This window comes from Camelus dromedarius, chromosome 18 (genome assembly GCF_036321535.1).
Source record: "Camelus dromedarius isolate mCamDro1 chromosome 18, mCamDro1.pat, whole genome shotgun sequence".
Classification (NCBI taxonomy): Eukaryota; Metazoa; Chordata; class Mammalia; order Artiodactyla; family Camelidae; genus Camelus; species Camelus dromedarius.
In genome coordinates, this window is record NC_087453.1 from 6,020,939 (window position 1) to 6,048,762 (window position 27,824).

General features: G+C 43.9%; 1 protein-coding gene across 10 annotated transcripts in view; it reads left to right on the top strand.

Annotated features, from left to right (window-relative positions):
- Positions 1 to 27,824, top strand: part of BCAS1 (brain enriched myelin associated protein 1) — an 85,492-nt gene that overhangs the window by 47,379 nt on the left and 10,289 nt on the right. For 4 of the 10 annotated variants that reach the window (XM_031433586.2, XM_031433583.2, XM_031433584.2 and 1 more), the window contains 3 exons: positions 5,663 to 5,839; positions 13,317 to 13,358; positions 20,801 to 20,971. In XM_031433586.2, coding sequence (XP_031289446.2) covers positions 5,663 to 5,839; positions 13,317 to 13,358; positions 20,801 to 20,971 — 390 coding nt within the window. The remainder of the gene's footprint in view (positions 1 to 5,662; positions 5,840 to 13,316; positions 13,359 to 20,800; positions 20,972 to 27,824) is intronic. The other 6 variants (XM_031433588.2, XM_031433590.2, XM_064496978.1 and 3 more) reach the window with 2 other exon arrangements.

Sequence of the window (27,824 nt, forward strand, 5' to 3'; positions counted from 1 at the left end):
TCTTCCCTGTGTTAACTAAACTTATGCTGAACCCAGACGGAATCCCAGACAGAATCAAACAATGAGGGAAGGCAGAGCAAGGTCTCCCATGTTCTTGGAAAGTAAAGGCAGCAGAGAAGTCGGTTTGGGAGATTTCACTATTCTAATGTCTAAGAAAATGCCAGTGTTTGTCTAAAACCATCCATTAAAGGGATCCCAGAAATGGGCTAGCATGCTTCTGAATGTGCCTGAAATATCCACCATTCTCCGCTAAGTTGAATGAACTTATTAAAAAGAACTTCCCCAGCTGGCTGTGATAGTCCCAGGATTGTGTATGCAAATAAACGCTCCATAGAAAGCTCTCGTGGCTGAATCTGCATTTGATAAACAAACTGTGTTATGAAGCCACCCTTCAGTTTCCATACAGAGTTATTCTGTTCTGTAAAGAGAGGAGGAGGTGGATGGGAGACGTTGCAGTGGGGGAGGGAACATTAGAAAGTGGCACCACTGTACGTGGGAGACAGTTTGGTAACTGCTAATGACACGTGTCACAGATCTGGTACAAAGGAACCTAGCTGAATTCCACATGGGGTTTCTGTGAGCAGGGAGCCTTGAATGCCCAAGACGTGTGCAGCTTCCCCCCACCTTGCAGATGTGTGTCTCATGATGACATTCATTGCATGCACTGCAAAGTGTCACGTCTCCAGAATCTCTGCCCCTCCCACAAGTGGACCACCCAAGTTCAGAATTCCTGGGGCTTCTCCAAATCCTTGGCCTCACATCCTCCCACTGAGTTGCATTTTGGGGTAGGGGAAGGTTCTGGAACTACTGGGCGTAGAAGACATAGAAGTAGCAACCCCTTCTGGGATTTCTGTAAAACAGACCTGAGGTTTTGCCTTGATGTATATTCAATCTTTTTTTTTCCCCCTAACATCAAAGTTAAGAGGACAATTCTCAGATGTTCTTAATTCTCATTTATACATCAGTTTGGTAGATCTCATTGGCTTTTACCTTCATGCCTGGGACAGTGTTTTTCTTTTCCTGGACTGATTGTTCTGTCACCCAAAAAAGATAGGAAAATAGGGCCATTAAAACTGACCAGACAGATTCTATCGATGAACCTTGTTATGGGAGGTGTGAGACATCCACCTTGATTTCAGTGTAACCTGGGACAGAAGAGACGACGTCCAAGCATTATCTTCTAGTTTTGCTCAACCCCCCCCCCCAAAAAAACCCAAAACCCCAAAAAACCAACCACAATGGTTATCAATTCTGGTTAACTCCAAGGTTCATTTCTTTATATGTCAACTTTCCCCCCTATAAAAAGAATTTTCTTAGTTTAAAAGAGTGGAGGAGCCTGGAATTAATAAATGAAATGTTTATTGTTATAAATCATAAGGCAATCAGCAGCATTTCTTTGCTGAATTTGAATCTTTTTTTTTTGGTTCTTGGCTTAATCACATGCGATGCCTCAGAGTAACACTTTTTCACCCGTCCTCCAAACAGTGGACCTGACCACGTGCACACAAGGCAGGACGTTGTTTTAGAATGTCTTCCATGCCCGGAAATGTGCCTCTCCCCACTCAGGCTTGCTCAGTGCCTTCCCTCTCTTGTGAGGCAGCTAAAATCTTAGCAGCTGCCTCATGTGATTCATAAGCTTCTGCCGCACATTCATTGTTTTTTTGGTTCTTGGTATAACATTTGTATCTTACTAACACCTCCCTCTCCTCTCCCACACCCAGACATAAACACAAGATGAGAACTTATTGTGGAAGAATGTAAGGGTTATCTGATATGCAGTCCCCTAATCTAATACATTAGAATCTCATGGGTAGGGTTGCCTGATAAAATAGAGGTACCCACTTAAATTCAAATTTCCAATAAACAGCAAATTTTCTTAAGTATAACTATAAGTATGTCCCAGGCAATATATGAGACCTACTTATGCAAAAAAAAAAAATGATTCTTTGTCGATCTGAAATTCAGATTTAACAGGACACCGTATTTTCTCCCTGTTATTTGCTCGGTCTGGCCACCCCACTCAGGGGATTGTTTCCAAAAAACACGGAGAGAATTTCTGTAGTCTCCTCCCGAACGCAGGCAAAGAGGAGTAATTCAGCTGATGCTGGCAGAACGCCATTCGGAGCACTTCTTTGGAAAGTGAGGAGATGAGTGGGCGGGGGGAGAGATGACTCACGGTGGTCTATGACTCCACCAGTAAGGAGCGGGTGGCGGGCGGGAACACGGCGTGGCAGGATGCTGTGTGGGCACCTCTCTGTGGTCCCTCGCATGCAGTTAATTTGTTATTTACTCAATGCCAGACACTGAATCCGATGGGAGGTAGGGAAGTAACGGTGATCAAGGCGTCACAGCCCTGAACCTTCACAGAGCCCACAGCCTGGCCAGGGAGAAGCATAGTCAACAAACAATTACACAGATATATTAGAGTGATATTATTATACGTCTGATAGAGTCCTGCCCTTGTGATGTTTTTCAAGGATCTCAGGGTATCTTCCCAGGGCAGAGAATTGGCCATTTCCCAGAGAAACTGAGCAGTATAGATGTGTTTCTCAGTCTTTTTCTCATTCTCATCTCTCCACCGGGAAGCTTTTTTATCCCTAATTGCCCTTCCCCCCATGGAATTTTAGTACAACATGTATACTGTTTATCTGTTTATGTGCCATGGCCCTTAGTAGGGTCCGAGAGTATATTAATATCTAAAACTTTTCCAAAACACATCACCCAAGAGCAGGGCAACATCACCTCCAACTCTCCCCCTGCTTGGAGCTAATATTGCCCTGGCTGAGCATGCGTGGTGTAGACGGTCCATCCCCGATGGGGAGTACAGCCCATGGAGTGGGGTACCTTGGTGTGTTAGAGGCAGTAGAGAGAGAGTAGCTGTTGAGGGTTCAGCTTGGGCACCGGACTGCCTGGCTTCAGAGGTCAACTCTGCCCCTTATGACTGTGATCACAAGCAAGTTATTTAACCACCTGGGATCAAGATGTTCCTAACTATAAAATGGACGTAACAATTAGTTCCTTCCTCATAGGACTGTTGTTAGAACGTTCAGTTGCCTGGAACATTGCCTGGCACGGGTCCCTTTTATTGTTATTATTCAGTCACAGTTAAAAGTCGGAAATCTCTGTGCCTAGTCCCCCTGGGACCATGGTCCCAGCTTCAGGGGGCTGAGAGAGAGAGGAGGCCGAGGGGAACCAGAGGAAGCAGTGACACCAGCCAAACCAGAGGTGTGTGATGGAGTGAGTAAACTGGACCTGTCCTGGAAGGGTTCTAGAACTCCAGAGCCAGCCTTTGTTTTTTTGTAGCCCCCTGTGGCTCTGGCTGAGTAAACTGAGCACCGAGGAAGCGGCAGCCATGAGCTGGACGGATAACACAGCATCTAAAGTGCAGAAAGCAAAGCAACAGAATTTAAATCAGAGCAGCGTGGGGTCAGGAAGCGATGGAGCGCCTGCTGCAGTGACGTTAGCCGGATCCATGATTTACTGAAGCCAACAAGGACCCTTTCTGAGAGGTGGAAGTGAGGTCAGCTCCACCCCCAGGTCGTTGGTCTCGCACCCGGGGATTCTCCCAGGAAAGCAGCAGGGGAGCTGACGCTGGGGACCAGCTCAGGCTACTCCTGCCGTTTCTACTTCCTTCACGTCCCTCTGATGCTCGCCGAGGGCTCTGAGAGCATCCTGTTCCCTGTGCATGGGGTGTGCTTCCTTCCGTCTCCAGTTCACCTCTGCTCACCCTTTAGATCATTGGCACAGGCACCCCCTTTCTCGGTCAAGCCTTCCCTAATTGTCATGACGGATCTGATTCTCTGGTTCAGCCTTTTTTGTTTGTTTGTTTGTTTTTTAAAGCACCGAATCCTCCCCTCCCCTCCCCACCACGGCACTTATCATAGTTGAAATTTTACATTCATTTGTGGAATTATTTGTTTAGTGTCTTGCTCTCCATGAGGACACGTAACCCCAGCACCTAGTACACATCCCAGGTCTTAGAAGACACTCCATGCATTTTTTATGAGTATGTGAATAAATAATAATACGTTCCTCGTATTTTCTGAAAAAGTGAGCAAGCTAGTTGGTGGAGGGCACTTCCTTGCCACCAGCCCTCGCTCGTGTAATTGCCGTTCAGAGCTCAGACAGCACCAGGTGTCCGAGAGCATTTGGGACATGCATAAATGCAGGACCGTATGAGCTCAGCCATTTTGATTTCACTGTTGCTACAAGGTAGAGTTTATTTTAAACCCCAGCATTATGTGATTTTATCCATTTTTAAATGTAACTGGGATTATTCCAGGATCACCTGTCACAAAAGTAATTTCTAGACATCGGCCCTTTGTCTCCAGATTCAAACATAGAATCTGCTCAATTAATGACTCCCTCTTGGTATCAAAAAAGTCAGTGTGGAAGATACTGCGTCTTGCATCAGACAGCAAAATTCACGTCATTGGTGAACACCCTTTGGAGAGGCATTGTGCTGTGTGGAAAGAGCGCCAGGGAGGAGCCAGAGGTCAGATCCGAGGCCAGACTGTGCCCCATATCCGTGTCGGGCAGATCAGGTCGTGGGCCTCCCTCGCCCCATCTGTGAAAACGTGGGCATTGGACTAGGTGGTCGCTAAGACTCTTTCCAAGGTCAAGAGTACTGTTTTTCCACACCCTGTTTGTGCTGCCAGATCTTTTTTTTCCTTTTAATCAGAAAATGTAGTCAAAGATCTGACACCCCTGGGAATTTAAGGGTTTGTGTCCCAAGTCCCTGGAGCAAGAATCATTCAAACGAAGATGCTGAAGATGAAGGAGTTAGGTCAGATGAGCCCAGCGTTGAAATTTTTAATGCAGTGTTCCCTCCTGTCGAGATAAATAGAGGCTGCAATTCTCTGAACTCTTCCTTTGTCCCATGACTTGGGAGCTGAGAAGGTCCCGTGTCCCAGAATTGGACCTCAGCATGTCTGCTCAGAGGGGAAGGGGAGATTGGGGCCGGGAGAGAGAAGGTGGGAGAGAGAAAGAGAAAGGACAGAATGAAGAGCATTTGCAGTTTTCTGTCCATTACAATCCGCTCAGTCGCATCTACTTTAGACGTGGGCGTTGCATCTAAAAGTGCAGTAACAGGGGTTGCGGGTGGTCTTCAGACTCAGACTTCTTCAGTGAGTTCCTTACACAAACGCTGCAGACTGGGTCAGGGATCTCTAAAGTGGAGCTTGGGAGGAAATCTTAGACACCTCTCTTTTAAAGTATATTTATTGTCACCCGTCTTTAATTTCAAATTTGGATGAGTAAAACAGTGCATCTTTATCATATGAATAAATACGCAAGTATGGGAAGTGTGTGCTCAGAATGTTTTTTTCTGCCGTGAACATGATCAAAACCATTTGCCAACTGATGGGCTCAACACCAACTAACCTTCTAACAGCAAGTGCCTCTTACAATCACCTTGATTCCTAACGCGTTACTTCCATAAACATAATACGTCATGGTTCTAATTATGTATTTCTTGTAAAAGGAAAATAACTTGACTTTTTCCAAGATTTTAACACAAATCCACATCCATGTGGAATATTTGGAAAAGACAGACAATTGTGAAGAAGACAGTTAACAGGCATGACCCCAGCCCATGTGTATAAAAGAGACCTTTTGCTTTTGACAGCCTGAGATCATTGAAAATAATTTTAAACTCCTCTAGGATGCCGAAAAGTCACCCACCACTCCAGCCGACATCAAGTCAGACCAAGCCCATGTTACGCCCCAGGAGCCCCAAGGGGCAGCCAAGAATTCTACATCCACTGAAGCAGCAAGGGAAGGAGCCAAGGAGAAGGGCGGGCCCACCTCTCTGCCTCTGGGCAAACTGTTCTGGAAAAAGGTAAGTCCTGTCTTCAAGATTTGGAGAGTCCTTGGGATTAGGATGACTTGAGAAATGGTTTCTGTTGGACCAACCAGTGTACTCAGCAGCGCGTGGAGCTTCTTCTCCTCCAGAATGACTCAGCTTGCCGCTGAGTTGAAGACTTTAAACTCTCTCCTGGGAAAAAAATGAAATGCCTGTCTTGTGATAAACATATGTTTCGTGGGAAAGAAAAGGAAATGGAACAAGTAAATTTTTCGTTCTTGGAATTACTCTGGTTCATCACAGAGGGGTCGTGGTATTTTGTGATTTCGTTTTCTTTCTAAAATGGTGGATTACTCTGGTTTCCTCCTGGTTTTTTCTGAGCTCTCTCCTCCTGGTGAGATGAAACAACTCCGGGTTCTCTCTCTCCTCCCCTGGCCAGAGATAATCACTAGGTCTCTCTCTCCTTTTGGAAAACCAAGGTGTCAGCCAGGTCACCATCAGGGCAAGCACACAGTGTGCTGTGTGATAGGAAAACTCAAACCACTGCCTGATTTTTTTCCTCCTGTAGAATTAAGTTGCCAAGCAAGGAAACGGGGTGTGCGGGGCTGAGTAATTCTGAGAGCTATTCCTTGATCATCCTTGCTGAACAAACCCCAGCTGCCACACACGTTCAGAGCCATTTTAAATGTAGTCAAAAGATGAGCGAGAAGTCAAGGATGGAGTTGGGGGTGGCAGGGGTGTAATCCATAGAAAGGAAAAAATCTAATTTAGCCAGTTCGACAAAGCATCCGTGCCACTTGGCACACAATGTGAGGAAGGTGATAAAATCCATGCCACCGTGGTGTTAGTTTATTCTCATGTCCAGAATCCAGCTGGATTGCTAAAACTTTTTCCTGTTTGTTTTGTATTGTCCAGAAATCTTCCTTGTAGGTTCTGCCCAGAACACAAACTCCAAAACTTCATGAAAACTTTGGATGATGTCATTTGGCATTCTGCTCTAATCCTCCTTCCCCACCCTTTTGTTTTTTCCAAAAAATATTTTATTGGCAATGTAATGAAGGGAACAGTTTCTAAGTAAGTTACATACATGTACTGGTGGCAAAGGAGATGACTTAAGTGACTCACATTCAAATATTTTTACTTAAATAATCATATACAGATGTAAGTGTATTGGGAAAAATAGAACTGGCACAATGAACTCAAGATTTAATATATGTATTTTGCTCACGGTGAGAGAGACCGCATGTCTTTAGTTTAAAAAGGAATCCAGTTAAAAGGAAAGTGTTATATAATTAATGGTACTGACAGTAAGTAAATAATGGTCAGTTGGTGTTCTCAGAAGGCAGGAGCTAAGACAGGAGTGATGTGCAGGAGATTTATTGGAGGAAACCGACTGTGGAGGGTAAAGAGGGGGCAGGAGCAGGGGGAGAGAGGCTGCAGACCACACTGAGGGCCTGACACCTGTGAAGGGAGAGAAGGAAAGAAGAGAGGGTCTGAAAAACCTCAGACTGAGGGTGATGCTGAACCGGTGGGGAATCGCAGAGCACGGCTTGCCCACTGCGAGGGTTCTGCATGGGGCACAAAGAACCGTCTAGCACCCTCTGTGCTCAGTCATTTCCTGGGAGCAGCTTGGCCTCAGCGTCAACACAGTAATGGATGCCAGTAGTGCGTACAGTGCACCAAAAATGATACAGGAGGTCAGCAAACGACGGAAGTTTGAGGAACACTGATATAAGGGTTAAGAGTCTAGAGTCAGACAGGTCCCACTTTGAGTCCCAGTCCACCTGGATGAGCCTCAGTTTCCTCATCTGTGAGATGCAAATAATAATCGTACCTATGTCATGGAAATGAAGTGAGGGTTAAATTAAGTAATGCTGGGAAGCCCCGGACACTGGGGCTCCCACAACAGCGGCCCGTGGGCAAATCTCTCCTCCAACGTCGTTTATTTGCTGTGTGCCCAGGATGGTTGAGGCATTAACCCGTCCACTTCATCTTTCTGTGCCATCCACTTGGGGGAAGCTTTTAAGCTTCTAAACCTCAAATATTTTATCTTATCTCATGGTCGATAAAGGATATATTGGTTTCTTTGAAATTCCAGCTATTCCCATTGAAAAGGAAAGTCAGGACCACATGGCATTCCTCTCTCTGATGACAGAAGTTCGTTTATTCCGGTCTCTCAGTTTTGTTTTTTTTTTTTCACCATTCTCTGCCTTTATTTCTTTCGATGATCATAAAAATAATGAAGTTAAGAGAAACTGAAAACCACATCACCTATAAAGCTTGTCTTTCCTTCTTCCACCCAATCAGAAGAAAAAGCTCTGTAAAGAAGTGACATGGGGAGAGTCACTCATTTAGCAATATTGTAAGTCGCTTCCTTCGTACTAAGGGGTGCGTGTGTCCCCCAAGCGCTAGGCTTTGAGGAAATGTCAGTGAACGGACTGCTGCCTTCTTATAACTTACATTCTCCTGGAGGCACTTACTCCCAGTAGGAGACAAAATGACAGTCTTTGTGCTCTTTTCTTTAAATTAGAATAAGCTTTGCTTATAACACCATCCTTATAAAAATTTTGAGAAACAAAGAGAAACCCTTGAAAATTCTGACACTTCCGCTAACTGACCCTAAGCTCTCTTTCTTCTCTTTTAATTGAGAAACTTTTCAACAAGCAAATTTTGACGTTTGTAAGTCTGCAATTATGAACATCAGAAATTAATGTTTCCCCTAAAAGGCTGTCAATATGAAATTGTACGGTATTTTGACTTCGTCTTGATGGCTGAAGTGGTTCTTATTGTAAACAAAAAATAACAGAAATAACCTTTGAGAAAATTAATTTCGAATTCTGTTGTGCTTGACAAAAAAGAGTTTAAATCCAGTTACTCTGGCAAACTATGCCGTTTGTTTTTCTGGGTTAATGGAGATACCATTTGCTGTGTGACCTTACAAAAGTAACTTACTGTGGGTTTCTTTCTCCTCATTTGTTGAGTGAAATGATTAGAATAGATGATCTGAAAAAAAATCGTGTGTGTGGCAAGTTTGCATTAATAGCCAGAATCAGAAAGATGGGGCTTTGTAACTTCAGACACATTATTTGACCACTTAGAGCCTTTATCTTCTTATCTGTAAAGTAGGGACCGTGTTTATCTCACAGTGTTGTTATGAGAATCCAATAATTTACATAGAAAGCGTCTGAGACATAGTAAGTGCTCAATGAACGGTGTTAACATCATTTCTTCAAGTATGACATGGCTGGTTATGATCTAAATATCCATGTGTGACTTCTGGTACCAACAGCACCCATGGTACAAAACAAGTATAAGACTTACTTGCTACATCAAAAGACTGAAATCCATTTGGAGGAACAAGATACATACGAATGCATGCACATGTGCATGTGTACACGTATGTGCGTGCACACAATTAGTAAATGATAACGTTTGGAGCATCTTTAAAATGGTGCTTTTCCTGCTTTCCTTTGGGGGAGACAAATGATGAAGTAGAAAAATAATGCGAGCCCTGAAGCCAGGAAGAACTGAGTAGGAAAATAAATGAAAAATTCCTCTGACTCAGCTGGGTTATTTGTTTCAAAACCCGAATCCTGTGTTTGATCCCTGAATCCACAAGGATCTCGGTTAAGAAAGTCTGGCGTATGGCTGGATGATTATGGAGGCACCTGGAAGGTGGGCTGAAATATCTGGGCTTGATAGAAAAGGTCTTAGGTCCACCGTGCAATCAGTGAACGCGGAACAGCGGTCACATGATCCAAATGGTGCTTCCAGGAGACCTGCTAGCAGCAGGGTGCCTGCTGGCTTAAGTGCTCCCAGGTGACAGCATGTTAAAGCAGCATTCCTTTAAGAATTGACTGGAGAGGCGCTCTTGTCAGTGACGTTTATATGATAACTGCGCGGCTTTATTCTCAGCAATGTAAATGTCCAAACAAGATCCTTTAGGTTTCAAACTGGGTCTTTGTTGCTGTTGTTAATGAGACCGGACAGTTTTTAGACTCACCAGATAACAGCCAGATGTACAGTTCACCGAGACAGATCAAAGTGTTTCTGGGTTTGAGATCTGAATGAGAATCCCACGCTCTGTGTTTCTCCTGACCGGCCGCCGCGCCGCATCACGTTCCTCTGACTGCAGGGCCTGAGAACCTCAGAAATGCCTTTGGGTCTGCAGACGTCGACCTTGCACTTGAGAATCATTCTCTCTCATTCACTTTGAAGTGAGCTGCTCTGTCAGCAGCACCGTCCGATTTTCCTTCCCGTCTCTGAAATTCCCTTCAGGACCCCATTCCCGACATGGAAGAGGCAGCCCTCTCTCCTCTCCAGAGGTTAGCCATCACCGCGTACCCCTCGGCAGGGGCAATGAGGAATTGGAATCTGGGGTGGCTGGTTCCTCAGCTCGTAGGCGTTCTTCTGTGCGGAAAGGATGAGGAGAAAAGGAAGCAGTTGTCCGAGGCCACTTCGTCTGTCATTGTGTGTTGAACATGGAAGCCAAGCCAGTTACAAATACACATTAAATGTGAGACGCAGGATGCTGTACTGTGTGATCCAGGACACAGTCAGCTTGGAAGGAGAATAGAGACACACTTCAGTCTTCGAAATCTATGGTTTTAGAGTAAGAGAGAATGTTTAGCAGGAGTGGGTCTAGCTCAGTGCTAGAGCGCATGCTTAGCATGCACAAGTCCTGGCTTCCATCCCTGGTACCTCCATTAAAAAAAAAAAAAAAGAAGTTAATAGATGTTGGAGCAGAGGCCTAGAAATGAGGGGAGAACTGCTTCCGTTTTGAAGACACGGAGCACTATTGTTAAAAACTAACCCACTGCTTAGCATACAGCCCTGGAGTCCAGGTGGTTTCCATTATCACCTTTGTTAGTCCTGCTGCTTTTTTTCAGTTCTGCGGAAGTGCATCGAGTGCACATTCACGGGATGGGGAGACGCAGGCCAACAAAGAATAGTAAAGGGTCAAAGCCACAAGCAAGGAGCCGTCTTTGCGCAGCTCTCTGGAATCTGGCCTCGGGCCTGCTCATTCAGAGTCTGTTTGGTCAGTGACCTGCGAGGCAGCCTTATCAAGGTTGCAAGCTGGGTTCACTCGTTAATGTGATCCCCAATATAAACGATCAAGATCTCAAAACGCTGGCACAATGGACTGAAGCTAGGATGCCCCAGAATTTTTGTTTTACAGAGGTCAGTGTGCTGCTGTCCTCTAGGGAGCGGCTCATCAGGATGGAACTGAGATCCGCGTCCTCCTGTGCCCATTCCGCTTCCGGAACCGAACATAACCGAAGAGCAGTGTTAAAAATGCTGCTCATAACGGATCCAGGGGCAAACTCTGTCTGGGCCAGACGTAAGGAAATTACGAGAGCAACGTGGAATGAGTCAAGAAAAGTCATAAACAGGCCTCATAGGCATAGCTTAAGGCGCTGCTCCCCAGCATTCACAGAAACTGCTACCATTAATTGAACACATGCTCTGTGCGGGCCCCCCTGTGCTGAGTGCTTTACATATACAAAACTAACATCAGCGGTTTTCATAGACTGATGAACAAAAATCCACACCAATGTTCATCCCACTCAAAGTTCTAGGAAGCTAAGAAAAATGGTCACGAATTAGTCCAGGCCCCCACATGTCCCTGTGGGTGATCACTGCCAGACCACACCACTGCCACCAGAGCCACCAAGGAGAAGATCCCTGCCACCTGGCCCGACACATCACTGATGTCCTCACAAGCCCGCCAGAGCCCACCTGCCACTTACAAAGCAGGGAGGAGAAAGCAGCCTGTGTTATGCCCAGCTCCGGGGGCAGCTGCGTGGGGCACAGAGGGACACCACTTAACCAGACGCCCTCTCAGCATCCACATGGCCCCCTTCTGCCAACTCCAGGGGAGCTGATCGGGCCTGAGTTGCTCTCACAGCATCCTGCCCAGAACTGACCCTGCAGGTAGCCGGTCCACCTGGAGTCCTCCTTCCATCGGTGAATTCTTTCTGTTGTCCATTTCTTAAAATCTTTATTTCTGCTCCATCCATATACCTTGACTTCTAGAAAAGACTACATACAACTAAACCCTCTTTACAAACATGGTTCAAGTTGTTCCTCCCCAGCATACACACACCTTCCAGAGTCTCTAACTCAACTCCCCTGGAAACTGAGGTCTTCCTGTACATACCAGGAGGAGCTGTGTGGCCCGACCCCAGCCACCAGACGGAGGTGCGTCTCAGCTCTGCTTCAGCCGTGACTTTCCCATCACATGCTTTATTATCTTTATTCTGTAGAACAACCCTATGTTTGGTAGACAGTCGAATAGCCCACTTTTGAGTCAGTGAACTGAGGCACAGAGAGGTACAATTGACTTGCCCAAGATTGCACAGCTAAAACAGTGACTTTGAACCTGACCGCCCAGTCCAGGGTGCTCTGGACTTGGATTCTGAGCAGATTGTCTCTTCCACGTGCCAGACACTGAAGGAAACAAGACTGCCAAATGGAGAAGATACATTTGTAACTGTGAGTTCCCTCCTCCCCACCTCACTGCACGTTTTAAAGGTAAAAATCAAGGCAGGACATGGAACAAAACCGATGGAGATAAGAGTCCTTATCCTGGAATCCAAGAGAAGAAATGCAAGGGTCTATGAACACCCTGGAATTATTTGCAAAATATCTTATGTTTACTTTTCTGGGAAGAGAGTCCAGCTCTGTCAGGGGAGTCTCAAAGTGGCCTGTAAACGCCGCCCACCCCGAAAAGTTTCAGAACAACTGCAGGAAATACGCAAAGATGACCTCCCAAGTTGGAGCTTGGCTAACTGGTATCATGATTGTGACCTTGGCTTTTGACAGAATTTGGGTAACTCCTCTTCTCTTTGAGGGCCGGATGGTAGATGCCAGAATGACTTCAGGGAACAACAGTGTTTGAAGCTGGATGTGCTGGAGCCCAGCCCTCTGGCCCTCCGTGGAAGTATTTTAACCAAATTGCACTTGGGCGTGATGACACTGGCCCACACTGAAGGCTGATGTAAGAAGCAGCTTTGGATGCTGGCCACCTTCCTCCTGTCAGGATAAGGCTGAGGTCCCTGATTCTTACATCTGTGCCTGCTTGCTCTATGAGGACCAGGGGATGAGTTTCCCTGAGTTTATTACCAGAATTTTCCTGAGCAGCTCACGTGTCTTTACCTAACAGTGACTATATCGAGTGACTGACATCCTTTCCTCTCTTCATCAGCTACCACACAACATGTTCCTCGCCCACAGCCAAGACTGTGGTTTGTGTTTTCTGTAGCAGCCGCTCTCCTCACTCCACTGGTCTCCTGGCTGCATCTGTATGTTTATTTTTCCTTTATTGCTTTTGAAAATACATAATTTGTATTATCTTGCTACGCTCTTATATTTGTGTAAACCTCCTTCAAATTCTTCTTGGAACAAAGTATACAAAAGCAATATCCAAGAATTGCACCAGAAAGCTGTTAGCCCTGGTTTTGGTAACATCCTGACTCTTACTTTTTTTTTTTTTTTTTTATCTTCCCTTTAGTCAGTTAAAGAGGATTCAGTCCCCACAGGTGCAGAGGAGAACGTAAGTTACGCGCTAAATGACGGAATGAGTCCATCCTCATCTCTGGCATGATGGGCCTGGGGCGTGCCGGCTCTGGGGTCCTGGGTCCCTGCATGCTCCAAGAGTGATCCGTCCCCTACAGACTCTTCCACCCTTTTGCGTGATTAGGGACCATCGCGGGGTAACTTTGGATGGGTATTTGTAAGGCTCGTTGAGTCGACGCAAACTAAATGCAAAACCAGAGCGCGCAAATTTTTAACATTTGTTACCGTTTAAGGGCTGAAGGAGTCTACTAGACGTAAAATCACCTTCACGTCCTTAAGGGACAATCATGCTGCGCCCTCTGCTCTAGTCCACTTTGATCGCTCTTTTGCCTTTCTTTCCATGGCAACCCAGATTCTCCACTAACTGTGGGTGGTACCCAGGACAGGTGGGCGCATCAGGCATGGGAGCATGTTGCTGCAGTAGATGCTGGGAGACTGCTGGTCTCGGGCCAGAGAGCCGACTGTGTGGGTCGACAGCTGACAGACCTAGGTTGAACCTCACTCTTTTTGGCCTTTAATTCCCAAGAGTGATGGTCAAAACTTTCAAGACAGTGCGCTCACGTCTGAAGGAGATGGTTCCCTATGAGACCACCAAAATGTGTCATTCCAGAACATCTTCTGGGGAGATGAATCAATTGGCCTCGTGAGTTTCAGACCCACAACAGCCGCTTCCTGCTCTGAACGAAGCACGGTCTTTGGAAAATGTTATAAGCGGGATGAGGAAGTCCATGGCTCCTTAAGATAGAAACTGATGGTTACCATTTTGCCAAAGCAAAATATGTTGGCTCTTCCTAGGTGCCTCTTGTTCGCTTGCCATGGGTAGCGCTTGTGTTTCCACTTGTATTTAATTGCTGGAACTGAGCAGAAATGGAAAACCCAAATATGTTCCAGAAACATTGTCTGTGATGTGGCATAAAAATTAGAATGGCTGTGTGGTCATTCTCGGTGGGAGAAGGAGCTTTGAAATCTGCTTTGTTGTTACTGTTGTTTCTCTTTCCTCCTCTCCCTTCCTCCCTCCCTCCTTCTTCCCTCCTTCCTCTCTTCCTACCTTCTTCTTTCCTTCCTTCCCTCCCTTCCTCTCTTTCTCCCTCTCTCCTTTCTTCCTTTCCTTCCTTCTCTCTCTCTTTCTTTTTTTCTTCTCTCTCTCTCTTTTTTGAGCCAAACTTAGTAGCTCACAAAGCTCTGGTCTCTTGTAATTCCAGAAAATTCTCATAAACTTACTGGCTATTTTCTAGAGAGTCTAAGTCTCTATTTCAGCAACCCACCAAGGAGGGACTCCATGAGTCTTTTTCCCGGGAATTTTAAATGTCAGAGCCTCAGGTTAAATCTGAAGCATCTGTCAGTTTTGAGGTTCCGAGTTTTTTGAAGAACAACTTCTTTTCAGAAGTTTTTTGTGTAGTTGTCTCTCTGAGGGACCCCATGTCTCTTGCAGCTTGTGTGCAAAAATGCAGAGGTGATCTCTAGCAGGCAAACAGAAAACATGTCATTTTCTAGTATAAAATTTGAAACAGAAATATAACATGAGTCAGAGTTAAATGATTGCTACCAAAAGATAACACAAAATTGGATGAGATGCAAGTGAAAGCAAAATATTTTGTCAAGAAAATACAGAAGCATTTAAGAAATTGCTTTACATTGCCTAGCCCTCCAAATAACATTTCTGTTTTTAAGTTTCAACGTTTCGGCTCCTAACTGACTATGAGTTGGAAAGAACGAGGCTCAAAAGCTGTGATCTTGGCCCCATGACCCCCAGGCTGTGCTCCCTCTTGGACCTCAGTTTACTCATCTCTTAAATGGCCATAATAATATTACCTACCCCTTAGGATCCTTGTGAGAATTCCTTGAATGATGCCCATAACGTGCGTACTTCAGTGCCTGAAACGCAGGAAGAATTCAGTTATGCAGGGGTTGGTAAACTATGGCTCACGGGCCAAATCCAGCCCATCACCCGTGTTTGCATGGCCCATGAGCTAAGAATGGTTCTTTTATTTTGAATCGTTGAAAAAAAAAAATCAAAAGAAAAAATTTTGTGATTTGTGAAAATTATGCAAAATTCAAATTTCAGTGTTTATGAATACAGTTTTATCATAACACAGACACTCCCCTTCCTTTGTACGCGGTCGGTGGCTGCTCTGCGGCTACAGGGGCAGAGCTGAGTAGCTGCAGAGCCCTTTGCAGGAGAGGTTTGCCGCCCCTGCGGTGATGTCCGTGCACAGGAGTTGTGACAGGAGGTGTGTGCCTCCTTGTGATCGGTGACTGTATCTCCTCAGGAAGTTACACACCTCACTCAGCGACCACGTGGAGTGAAGGTGTGGGGAAAACAATTAGTTTAATTTTCTTTTTCCCAGATAAGAGAGATGGCATTTGTCAAAACAATGGACAGTACTCTAGACCTTCAGGACAGGACCATTCAGAGTCATTAATCATATTACAAGAGTCCTTTCACGTGCAACTGCTTCTGGCTAAAGTGTGATGTTAAATTTCCCTACCACAAGTCTCTAAAACCAGTCTGTCAGCCAGTGCAGAGCAAAGGATAGAGGGATTTCAACGTTTTTCAAAATTTTTCAGGGAAAGAAAAATAAGGTAAGCCCATGGAAGTTTAGCGCGTTTCCTAGAGTGAGCTTCTGGTCCTACCAGAAATAAAATCTCTCTATCCTGACCACAGGAAATATTGAGTCCTTTTGTTGTAATCTGAAAACGTTTGGTCCACTGGTTAATTTAGTTAGTGTTCTAACTAATGGGGGGAAACAGCTTTCCTTCCGTGCCACCTATAAGATCAAAGAAAACAGGTGTCTCTGCTGTTTCTCTCTGTTAGTGAGAAACTTCTCAGTTGCAAGTGAAAGAAAACCCAAGTCAACCTGGATTTTTAAAAAAATGGAATTTCTGGTGCTCATCAACGGGAAGTAGAATTGGTTTCGGATGAATCTGGATTCAGGGCTCTCCCTTGGCTCAGACTTCCTGGCCTGGCTACACTCTCAGCTTCCCAACTTCACGTAACCCAGGGCCGAGTAAAGGCAAGACTGGTCCAGCAGCAGCCCTACGTGTCCTGGAATTTGTTCTTTTTCATTGACTTAAGTGTTTTCACGTGCTCCATTAGTCAGCATTCACCAGGTTGCGCTGCAGTAACAACCAAGCCCCACATTCCAGCGGTTTCCAACAGCAAAGATTCTTTGTCCCCCCTGATTCATGCTGCATATAAGCTGTAAGTTGGCTTGTGGGTAATCCTCATGGCCTCTTCTTGCTAAGATCTAGATGGAAAAAGCAGCCCCTTCAACAAGGATGTGCAGCTGGAGTGACACAGAGAAAACAGTACCGTGGGTGGGCCAGGGAATGGCTTCAAAAACAGCCACTCAGTCGAGGGTTACATCACATCCACTCATGCTCCATTCTCCAGAGGAAGACACACAGAGTGAATAATTGGGAAAATAGTACTTTCTGCCACATACTCCCATCCCTGAACTCATTTGGCCAAAGAGCGAGACCATGGTGATTGGCTTACATCCGCTCAACCAACTTCATCCAAATCACGTAGTCTTAAAGTTAGGGAAGATTTTTTTTCCCCCAAAGCAATACTAGGGGGCTGTGAATGAGGAAGAATGTGGATGAGTCACTGGGTAGGAATATAAAATCTCTACGCTGTCTTTGCAATCAAGTAATCATGTTATAAATCAAATCAAAAAGAATCTTAAAAAGATTCTAAAATAAAAAATTTTAATATCAATATGATCATGTCATGGGTGTCGTTGAAGTGGAGGAAATCTATTTTGCTATATATCTGTTTGAAAAACTCACAGTTCTAGTAAGAACTGTATAAACCAAATTTCAAGAATAAGTATGGTATCATATTAGAGGCAAAAAAGTGACACCTTTTGCTGAAATGTGTATTGTCTGTGTTAATCATCCTAGCCATCTTTATGCAACATACAATATCTCCTACTGACATCAAGCAAAGGAGATTTAGTTCCAAAATACAGCGCTGAAATTGGATTTTCATTATGCCCCTCATACCCAAAACTAAAATGTGCAGATGCAGTCACATATTCTGAATAAGGAACAACTTTTTCCAAAGCTCTGGCCTGGAAGGAAATCAGAAAACTATCCAAATAAAAATCAAATTCTCATGTCTGTATATGCAAATCAGATCCTCACTTAGCTCAAATCTTTCTAGATTTCCACACTGGATGTCGGTGGATTTTTTCCTTGGCTGCTGAAAGCCAACTTCTTGGCCTGACTTCAAAGCTAATGAGAGTCTCTAGAAGTTCCCTCCCCCCTCCATTTTTTATTTTTTATTTTTTTGGCCTACAAAAATAGTTGTGTTTTGAAGAATGAACGCTGGGCTAGAATTTAGAAGTTGACAACCCCTGACGTTTGAAAAGGCCCAGCAAGAAAACCATTGGTGCTCAAATAAAGTTGATTTACGGAGTTATTACCATACAGTCGTTTTATCATATGAGTAATTGTCCCTTCAGGACCTTGCACACACAAAAAAAGAACTTGCTGCTTCAAAGACAGAATAATTCTGAACACAGAGTCAGTGAGTCAGACTCTGTTCATTACTTAACTAAAGGCCATTTCCCATTCCTCCACCCTTTTCCCCCTGATCTTATGTAAGGTTGGCAACTACCACAGCCCTGAAGTATTTGACTGTGATTTGTCTAAACCAATAATCCCTTTTTTTTCACCAATAATTAGTCTAGGGGTAAGGATGTGACCTACGTTTGGCCGATGAAATGTACCCTGAGGTAGAGGATCAAAATACAGAAGTTCAGTTGGAGCAGGTACTTTGCTGTGACCTTCCTTCCTTCTTAGGACATTGGGTTAAAGATGTGATGCCTGGAGCTGTGGCAGCTACTCTAGATCCATGAGATAGCAAATAAAAGGATGAAAATCCAGCCTGACAAGGATGGCAGAGCCAAAGGATAGAAAGAGCCCAGCTTCTTGGAAATATTGTGGAGCCACTGAGCCAAGCCCATAACTTCCTACTTTCGAACTTGTTATTCCTTATTGTTACTTGTTAAGTCATGATTAGATATTCAGTTACTGGTAAACAACTCCACTCTCATTGAAATGGCTCTTACCTGTGGTGTGACTTTGCTCAAGTCATTCAATCATTCAGATTCTTCATCTGTCGGATAGGGATAATGTTATTTACTCTGAACTGTCTTGAGTAAGTAGTAACTATTTACTGAAGTAATTATTAAAAATGCCTTGCACAGCATCTGACATAGTAAGAGATATTTATTAATAACATCTCCAAATAGTGGACATGTGCATGGTGGGTGATTCCAGATAATTCATGGCCATGGTGTAAATGGCTCTCAATTAGCGTAAGAACCACTGGTATTAACTGAGTGCCTGTTAAGTGTCAGGCACTGTTCTAAGAACTGTACACGCATTGCCTGATTTAATTCTCAGAACAACTTTCTGATGTGTGTACTCTCCCCTTTGAAAAATGAGGAAACGAGGGCACAGAGCTGTTGAGTAGAGACGTTGGCTTAGAGCCCCTTTCAGGGGCAGAGTTAAGATTTAGGCCCAGGCAGGCTGGCACTAGAAAGTGAACTCGCAACCCCTGTGCCAGGCTGCCTACGTTTCAGACTCACTCCAGGACTCTCGTGGCTGAAGCTTATTTTTCAGAAATGCAGTTGCATTAAATCGGGCCTAGATGGGGAAGCCCATGACCACGTTGGACCACCAGTCCAGTTTCTTATTTGGTGCCAGTCTCTGCCTGGTTTCCTAAAGGCACGCCTGGGTCAGAGATGGGCAGCCCGGCAGCAGAAGCCTCCTCACAAGCGTGTTTTGTTTGGCCAGTCCGGTGCCTTTGTTCTTTGAACGTCTTTAGATGGGGGCAATTTGACTTTTGTTTGCCATAGTCCCCACCACTCCGCCTTGTGTTACACCTGGTCAGACCTCGCTGGTATCACTCCCTTTGCTTTGTATCCTGGTTACTTTTGAATTTATAACTCCCCAACCTAGACCTTTGATGACAAAGGGGAAATGCTGGAAGTTGTGTCAATATCTTAAGAAATGGAAGGTGGGGAGAGGATGCTATGATTTAATTGCCGTGTTTCGGGATGTTCCTGTCTGCTGATGTGTTGATGGCCATCTTCCTGCTTGAGCTGATGGGGTCAAGATGAAGGGTCCTTCTCAATTCAGATCAACTGGATTATGTGCAAACCAATAGTATATTCTGCATGAAGGAAAGGGAAATGATTTCTCTACAATCACTCTGTGTTTTTGGAAATGACTAAGTTCCCTTCCCCCACAGAATGAGATTCCAAGGAAGCTGTGGGTCTGGCATCGGCCAAAACAAATGCCAAGATGCCTTTGGCTCTAGAGCACGTCCCTCTGAGGCAGGGACGGCAAACGTTCGTGTAAAGGGCCGGGTAGTAAATGTTTCAGACTTTGCCGGCTACATATAGTCTCTGTTGCCTACTTTTCATCTTTTAAAACAATTTTACAACCCTGTAAAAATGTAGAATCTATTCTTAGCTCGGGGGCCATCCTGAAACAGGCTCTGGGATGAATTTGGTAGTAGTTCGCCAACCTTGCCTGAGGAAACAAAAAGAAAATTATGAAACTCTCTCCAAGCCAGTTAACTCTGTCGTGTTTCAGGGACCAACGCAGATACAAAAGCTGTCTCAGACGTGACTGGGCACAGCACACAGGGAGGGAGGTGACGCAAATGAACAAAATTTGGAATCAGAGCGCAGGTGAAGCGGACCTCCCGTCTAACCACCCCTCACCAGTGCTGGCCCATCCCTTCGGACAGTCAGGGCGCTGAGCTCACTCAGGAGCTCGCTGGGGGCCTTAAGGAACTTAGCAATAGTTTTCTTGCCAAGTTTATCTTGTTTCTGAAAGCAGGAACTTCAGTTAAGGAACAAGAGCAAGTGACTGGGCTGGGGAGAGGTGGGACATGAGTTCACGAGGAAGTCGAGCCCATTGCTTTCACACTATCCTTTCTGCAAAGAGCACAGTTTCTCCAGCATCCCCAGGGGAGCCAGGGTGAGGACTGGACGGCGTCACGGCCCCCATCTCTAAGGTTGGACCCTCAAGGAAATGATTGCTCCCGGTTTTTACACAGGCCAGGTGTGTTCACCTGAATGGCAGACCAAACAGGTGGGTCTCTTAGATTGGAAGTGGTGCTGAGGATGCTCTGAAGGGCCGCCCTGACCTAAGGTCTAAGCCTTGTACCTTCGTCGGGCAGGCATGCTGCCACGTCCATGCCAGCGTATTCGGAGAGCACGTGATATGATGTGAGTGTTTCTCTTCAAAGATGTGCCCGCGGAGAAATGGCCATAAGACTCCAGCCTGTAGCTGCTGTGTGAACAAGGGGCAACCAGGACCTGACTTTATAAAGCATGTTTTGGGGGTGTTTTTTTTTTTCTTTTCACTGTCTTGTTACCTGGCAAAATAATCCAGGTGGTGTGTGAATCAGCAGTAGAGGTAAAGTCCGAGGAGGTAGACGCAGCCTTACACACAGTGGATCTCAGCGAGGAGGGAGATAGCGCACCTGAACCCGCGGAAGTGACACCCAAGAGAGAAGAACGCAAACCGCAGAGACCCTCCCTGATGGCGTTTCTCAGACAAATGGTAAGCCCTTGCCTCCGGGGCAGGGAAACTGAAATACGAACTGAGCCTCCGAGACCACAGTACCCACGTCACAGGTGGCGAGACGTGCTTCTAGGTGGTGTCAATGGAATAGGAACGGAGTAGGAGTTGGGCAGTGAGAAAATCTCCTTTCTTCCCTGTGATTCGATCACAGAGGCTCATATTCCTTAACCTCTCTCACCTCCACTGACCACCTCTTTAACAAAGAAGGAGCTGGCTTTGGGTCCTGAGCTCCAGCAGACAACAGCATCCACCAGGAAGTTAATATCATTGTTTACTTTCCGTTGTAATTATTTTTTTTTAAGTTTTCTTCCATTTATGGCAAATGAGACTGCTTTTCTCGTTGTGTAATGATATGCAGTTTCCTTTGAAAATGTTTATTTACATAAAGAACATAAGGCATTTTTAAAGGATTAAGTGATAAATAGTTCAAGTTATATATTGATGTTGGAAAGATTATGAACATATGAGTGGCAGAAATTTGGGCAAAGCTGGTTTATAGATAATTCCAGGAAGGAAATGACAATGTAATTCTCTAATAGTGAGTATGTATAATTTTGTTGGTGGATTTGTCATGCGTTTAATCTTCTGAATAGAAAGTGGGCAGACATCTTTCCGTGTCTATGAAGAGTCACATGCATTGAATATCTAAACATCCAGGAACTTAAATAATATTATGCAATAAGACCCAGATTGGTTGGAAGACAAAAAACCAAAAACCCAAGTAAAAGATCATTGGTTTAATTCTCTCTTAACGAAAAACAAGAATTTCATCATCATGGGCCTTTATTTTCAGGAATATTTGGGAATATAATCCTTTGAGAAAGCAACTCTCTTCATTTCACAAGCTCAACCTGTTAAGGAATTCTTTCTCGTCCACAAAACAAAACAGAACAAAACCTTGCCAGCGGGAGAGAAGGCGTGTTAGAAATCACTCTCTTAGAAATTGTTGCCAGGAATCCTTTTCCTTTGCTGTCGGATTCTTGTTGGAGTAAGAAGTGGTGGGCGACCCGTACGGCTGGAGCCCCGTCTGCATTCCTGGCCATTTACTCTGCAGTTTGGCCCTGAACGTGGGCATCAAGGTTTGAGATTTTTGAAAAATCCATTTTTCCACAACGTCGGGAAAGAAAAGAACATTTGGCCTGTTTCTGGCAACCCATCTGAATTACAAATGGGATCCCCAAATAGCTCATCATAACATTGAGGATGATCCAGCTTTCTCATTTCTGGATGGAGTTGAGGGATACAAAAAAAAAAAAAAAAAAGCAAACAGAATGACTTTCTCTTCCAAGTACTCAACATGAGACTTCTTCATTTAAAAAGGGGGGAAATATAAGAGACTCCAAGTAAAGCGTGAAAGACCTCCAAACCACCCTCTGCATACATTCAAAACAAATCCTGAAATTCGAATGAGGTTCCATGCTTCAGTTCATCCTCCAGAGTTACCCATTGTATGCAACTGGGGGATATTTTCTAGCAGGAGAAACTGTGTGAGTCTGAACTCTTAGGGGGAACAAATTGGAAACAAGAGTCCTTTGGAATTGATTTTCCCTGGGACAGCGATAGGGATTAAAAAAAGGACACATTTTCCCCAAATGTCCATTGGTCTTATTTTCTATTGCCCATTAAAAGGGTTAGGCCTGGGAGCTTGAATATTATTGCTTCCTTTTCAGGTTTAAACCCCCAGGCTTCCATGCTTGTTGGGGTTTCCCCTAAAATTCCAGATAATCCTAATTATTCTTGTCTGACATTCTGTTTTGTTTTCATTAGAATATTATATTACCATTGTGATTAATTCAAATGCACGAAGCACGTGGGTTTTCCAGTTCACCACAATCCCCGCCACTCCCCGGTATCACACTGAACCCACCTCCCTCATTTACATTACTGGTCCTATCCCTGTGGGTATTTGAGTTTGCAGCCCCTGATGTAGTGCCACCTCACTCTTTGTAACAACTTCACTGAATCACATTGTCTGGATTGATCACATTCTGATTAACCATTGCTCTGTTGATGGACACTTGGTTTGTTTCCAACTTTTCACATTTCATTTATTCACTTATTCAATCAATAATTAATTATTAAGCACCCACAATATTCCAGGCACTAGAAATACGACAGGGAGCATAAATAGATGTGAGCCCTGTCCTCATGGAGAACAAAGCCTAATTAGGAAAACAGGGATTTATTTTTAAGCCTCTGCCACATTCAGTGAGCGCACACCATGTGTCTTCCACACGTGACCCCAGCTGCCTCACTAACCTGCATGAACATCCTTGTACACTGATTTTGTGCACATGTGTTACTATCCCCATCCTGTAGACTCCTGGAAGTCAGCTTCTGCAATTATTTCCAGGAAATACTTTCAGGTAACATTTCATGGCTTCCAAACTAATTTATTAGTCTTTGGATTTATGCAGAGGTTAAAAAAAAAAAAAACAACTGCTCTAAGTGCTTGAAAATAGAGACGGCATCTGCCCCATCACTATGGGATTAAAAAAAATTTTCTTTGAGTATGTGCCTGAGCATTATAATTGAGTAAGTGAATGTTTTAAAATAATTTTAGATATTTTTGGCAAAATATAGTTTTTTAAAGTAATTGATTTAATTGAAGAGAAAACTTAGTTGCAAATGAGTCACCCCTGTTTTTGTCATCAGCGTTTCCATTCATCTGATCATTGATTTCTTACTTTTTAGCCTTCCCCTCCCTTAAATTTCTTTCAGATAACATATTTGACTCTCCCAGGGCAAAGGACCTCTTGGTTGAGTGGGTTTTTTTGGTTTTTTTTAATAAATACATTGCCCAGTTCATTTCTAAAGAGAGCTTTCTCTTTCCAAAAGTTAACCTTTCGTAAGAATTCAAAATAGAATGAATATCATTTTTCAAATAATTATATTTCAGGGAAAAGGAAGTCGGGTCCTATAAATCTTAACATCACACGGGACACATGTAGGTACAGCACTTCACAAAAATTCCGTGTGCTCCTGCAGACTTTCGGAATAATCACAAGGAATAACGAAGACATCTGTCATGCCCTAAATAGAAAAAGATTCTTATATGTATTAATTCAACTGTATGTCAAGAAATTGGATAGTTGAAGCACTAGTATATTTTTACAAAGTGAGTGGGTAGAGAACTGTATTCATGTTTCCGCAAACCAGGTAGGCAGATGAAACCAGAAAGGTGGTAGATGGAAAAGCAGAGATGAAGATTTATAAATTGTCAGTGTTAATAACACCTTACACTTGAAAAGTGCTTTCCTCCTCCAAACTATTATCACACACATTGTTTCATTGAATCCTCCTCCTGTCTCTTTCTTTAGACCATAGTTTTGTAAGAAAGTCTTTGTTGAAATAACCTTCTCCGGTTTAGGTAAGAAAGACAGTGAGCTTTCATGTTGGGCAAATTTAAAACCCAAATGAGAGAGCTGTGAAATCAGAGGTTTTTTGTTGATTACATTCAATCTATAAGTCTAAGAAAATCTGCAGAAATGCACTGTCTAGAGGAAAAAAGAAGGTGGGTTGTAAGGTTCATTATAAAACAAAAACCAAGAGTCTTCTAGCCAAAGTTTTTGATCTCAGATTCTTCCCTGAGTACTAAATATGAATACTGAGTTGTTCTTTGAGGAGAGGTTTCTGAAAGTAGCATTTGTTTGGGCAATTCCTGTCTTCACCAGCGACTTGTATTCCTTCCCACCCCAAAAGGGGATTTGGTAGTCATTTGGCACATGTCTCAGCTATTGATAGTAATAATAATAATGGCTCCCATTTGTTTATTGCATGCAAATGATGCAGCCAGCCCTGTGCTAAGCACATGGCCGGCAGTAACTCATTTATGAAGATAAAAACCCTGTGAAACGAACACTCTTACTGCCCCACTGTGCAGATGAGCTCAGGAAGACTCGGAGTGTCTCAGTGACCCGCCCGAGGTCACAGAGCCGGTAAAGGGCAGAGCCAGAATTCTGACTCAGGTTTTCAGTGGTGCTGAAGCTCACCCTTGAACTCATATGTTATTACCGCTTTCTGCACATTATTGCCAGCTGTGTTCTTTGAGAGTAAACAGAGAACAACCATAGCTCCGTGTTTGTGATTCTCTTATTAACCTTTTCCGTGGAAGCATCATTTTTATGTATTGGGCTTACCTAAAATTGCACTTACCTGAAATTACAGCAAGGCAAAAGAAAGAAGAATTAACGCATGACTCACATAGCGCTTGGGCGCGAGTTTTCTGAATATGCCTGTCACTAAAATGAGATTTACGTAGGCTGTGTAATTTTGTCTGAATCATCCGATTCCATTTCAAGCGAGTATCTTGGAAAAGCACGAAGGTTGGACCCAAAGCCTTTGTTTATCCTGGGAATTTCTAGCAGGTCCAGTTCCTTGGATTTGTTGTAATAAGGCTAATCTGGTAAATAATCGTGCTGAGGTCTTCAGAGTAAACTAAAATGTCATCCCAATTCTTCTTTTAAATCTTGACTTCAGTTGGATTAAATCTCTATCAAAATACATTTGCATTTCTTTCAAAGAAAGGTGAACTGGCCACCAAACAAACACTTCCACCAGAATTTTGAGTTATCTACGTGATACATATGGGAGGTGGTTCAAACACCCTTCAGAGTATCAAGCTATAGGAATGCCTGACACAATGAAAGAAATTTAGAAGTGACTTCATTAATATGCAAGGCTTGGATTCACAACTAAGATCCCATCTCAGCCCTGCAGGCTGGACGCCCTAAGATGCTTCGTCTTTGATTCTCATGAATAAAAATAAACTCTGTAAGGAAAGTTGCTCAGTATCACACTGGGAAATCTCTGAAATTACTTAATAGTCTTCAAACTGTTCTTTAAAGGACTAAATAGTCTCTGAAAGAATTTTAGTCTCTTTCAACAGCAACTCTGTTATTTTTGACAGCTGGAAAAAATAAGCTTCTGTGCTTATGGTCCTTCGAATACAAAGCCCAACATAAACTATTTTAATTTGTCCCTGAAGGAGGGCTCTGCAAAGAGGAAAGAGGAGGGATAGAAAACAAAGAAGAAAACATTTTTTTTAAAAGAAAGAAAACAAAGGAGAGAAGGAACAAGGAAAGAAGGAAGGAAGGAATTGTCAATAACAGCTGCTGAAGACACCTCAGGTGGGCTTAATAAGACCCTTAGACTAAACTCAGCAGTCACCTTTGTATAAATGTAGCTTTATATGCCTCAAAATGAACAACAGAGAAAAATCATGGAGAGGGTTGAGGCATTCTCCTTTATTTATTTATTTTTTTAAGAGTTGGAACCTCTTTGCAGTGATGTCCGGCATCAGGAGGGTCTGCTTTTAGGAGGGTAGCCTAGGTCCACTGCTGTTGAGAGAGCCTTCTGACTCAATCCAGATTCACCTCCTCCTAGCAGGGAAAGGAGGAAAGAAGAAGGTCAATTTAAACCTCAGTCTGGCAGACTACCTCATGATACCAAATTGAAACAATTAAAGGGAAATTAAAAACCTCTCTCCCTTAGGGGGAGTAACATGCCACCTGAAAAGCATTCGGTTTGCCTGAAAAGCCGTTTCGTCTGGTTGGTTGGCTGGCTGGTTTTCGCTATTCGACATTCCCTAACAGCCAGCTCACAAGGACAGGACCTAAAGGACACTTTACCGGAGTGTGTCTGAGTAGGAGGGACGATTACAACACAGCCTGAGTTTCTGGAAGCCCAGTGAAACCCTGAGATGACAAAACTTTTGGGTAAGAGCTAAGAGACCTGACTGTGGCGAGAGAGAGAATCACCAAGAGAGTCCATTTATTTTTCTAAATGTTCTCAAGCAAAATGAGCCTTGTACAACAGGACAGAAGACCCAGAGGAAGGCAAAAACCACTTTCCGTCTGAGCACAGTCGTACCTACAGATCCACATTTGCCTTTGGGTTGAACAGCTTGGTGAAGCCCATGGCAATGATATCTGCTAAGAAAAGTGTGTGGAATTTCTGGACACCAGGAGTTCGGGCTGAGGAAAGACTTCTTCCAGTCCTGACCAGTGGAGAAGTACGTATTGAGGTTCTAACCTATGGCTAGCTCTGCAAAGGTTGCTCTAGGGGTACGGGGGACTTAGGAATTCTCATACTGCGTTAAAGCACTGACAGTCCTAGTCAGGACTTCTGAACTGGAGAACAAGCAGTAAAGATGAGCACATTTGTGCCCTGATGACAGGCGTGTCCCACAAACATCCATATTTGAGATTTTCAACCTTCATCTTATCCAAGCCCTGATCATTTTTCCTAATTAGGCAGCTTCGTAGTAGGTGCTCAGTAAATATCTATTCGCTGACTGGTACCTCCTACCTTCTAGGGGTACTATCAGGGGGTGGTTAAGAGTGCAGAATACGGACTCGTTGCCATAGTGACAAATCATGGCTCCCTAACCTGCTAGTTTCATGACTCGTGCTAGTTTCTCAGAGCTTCCATTTTCTTGCCTGTGAAATAAGAGAAATAAAATTGTTCCTCTATCTCAAGGTTCTGGCATGATAAATAGATGGACTAACACATGTTGTTATCTCATTTTGTACACTTCTGGGCACTTGGTAAGCACTCCACTAAAACTTAGTCTTCATAAATAATAATTTTCATTACCTTTGCTAATTTAAGATTGTGGGGGCATGTGATATTAATCAGCCAAAAAAGTTTTGAGTGCCTTTGATGTTTTCAACTGTTCTTAGTGCAAGTGTTATGGATTCTTGCTGTCTACAAGCAGAATAGCCAAGAAAATAACCGTGGAATCTGAAGTCTTCCTCTTTGCCCCACAGAGCTTAACGCTCACTTCCTACAATCCCTTCCCTCCATAGCCAGGAGCAGGAGACCATAAGCA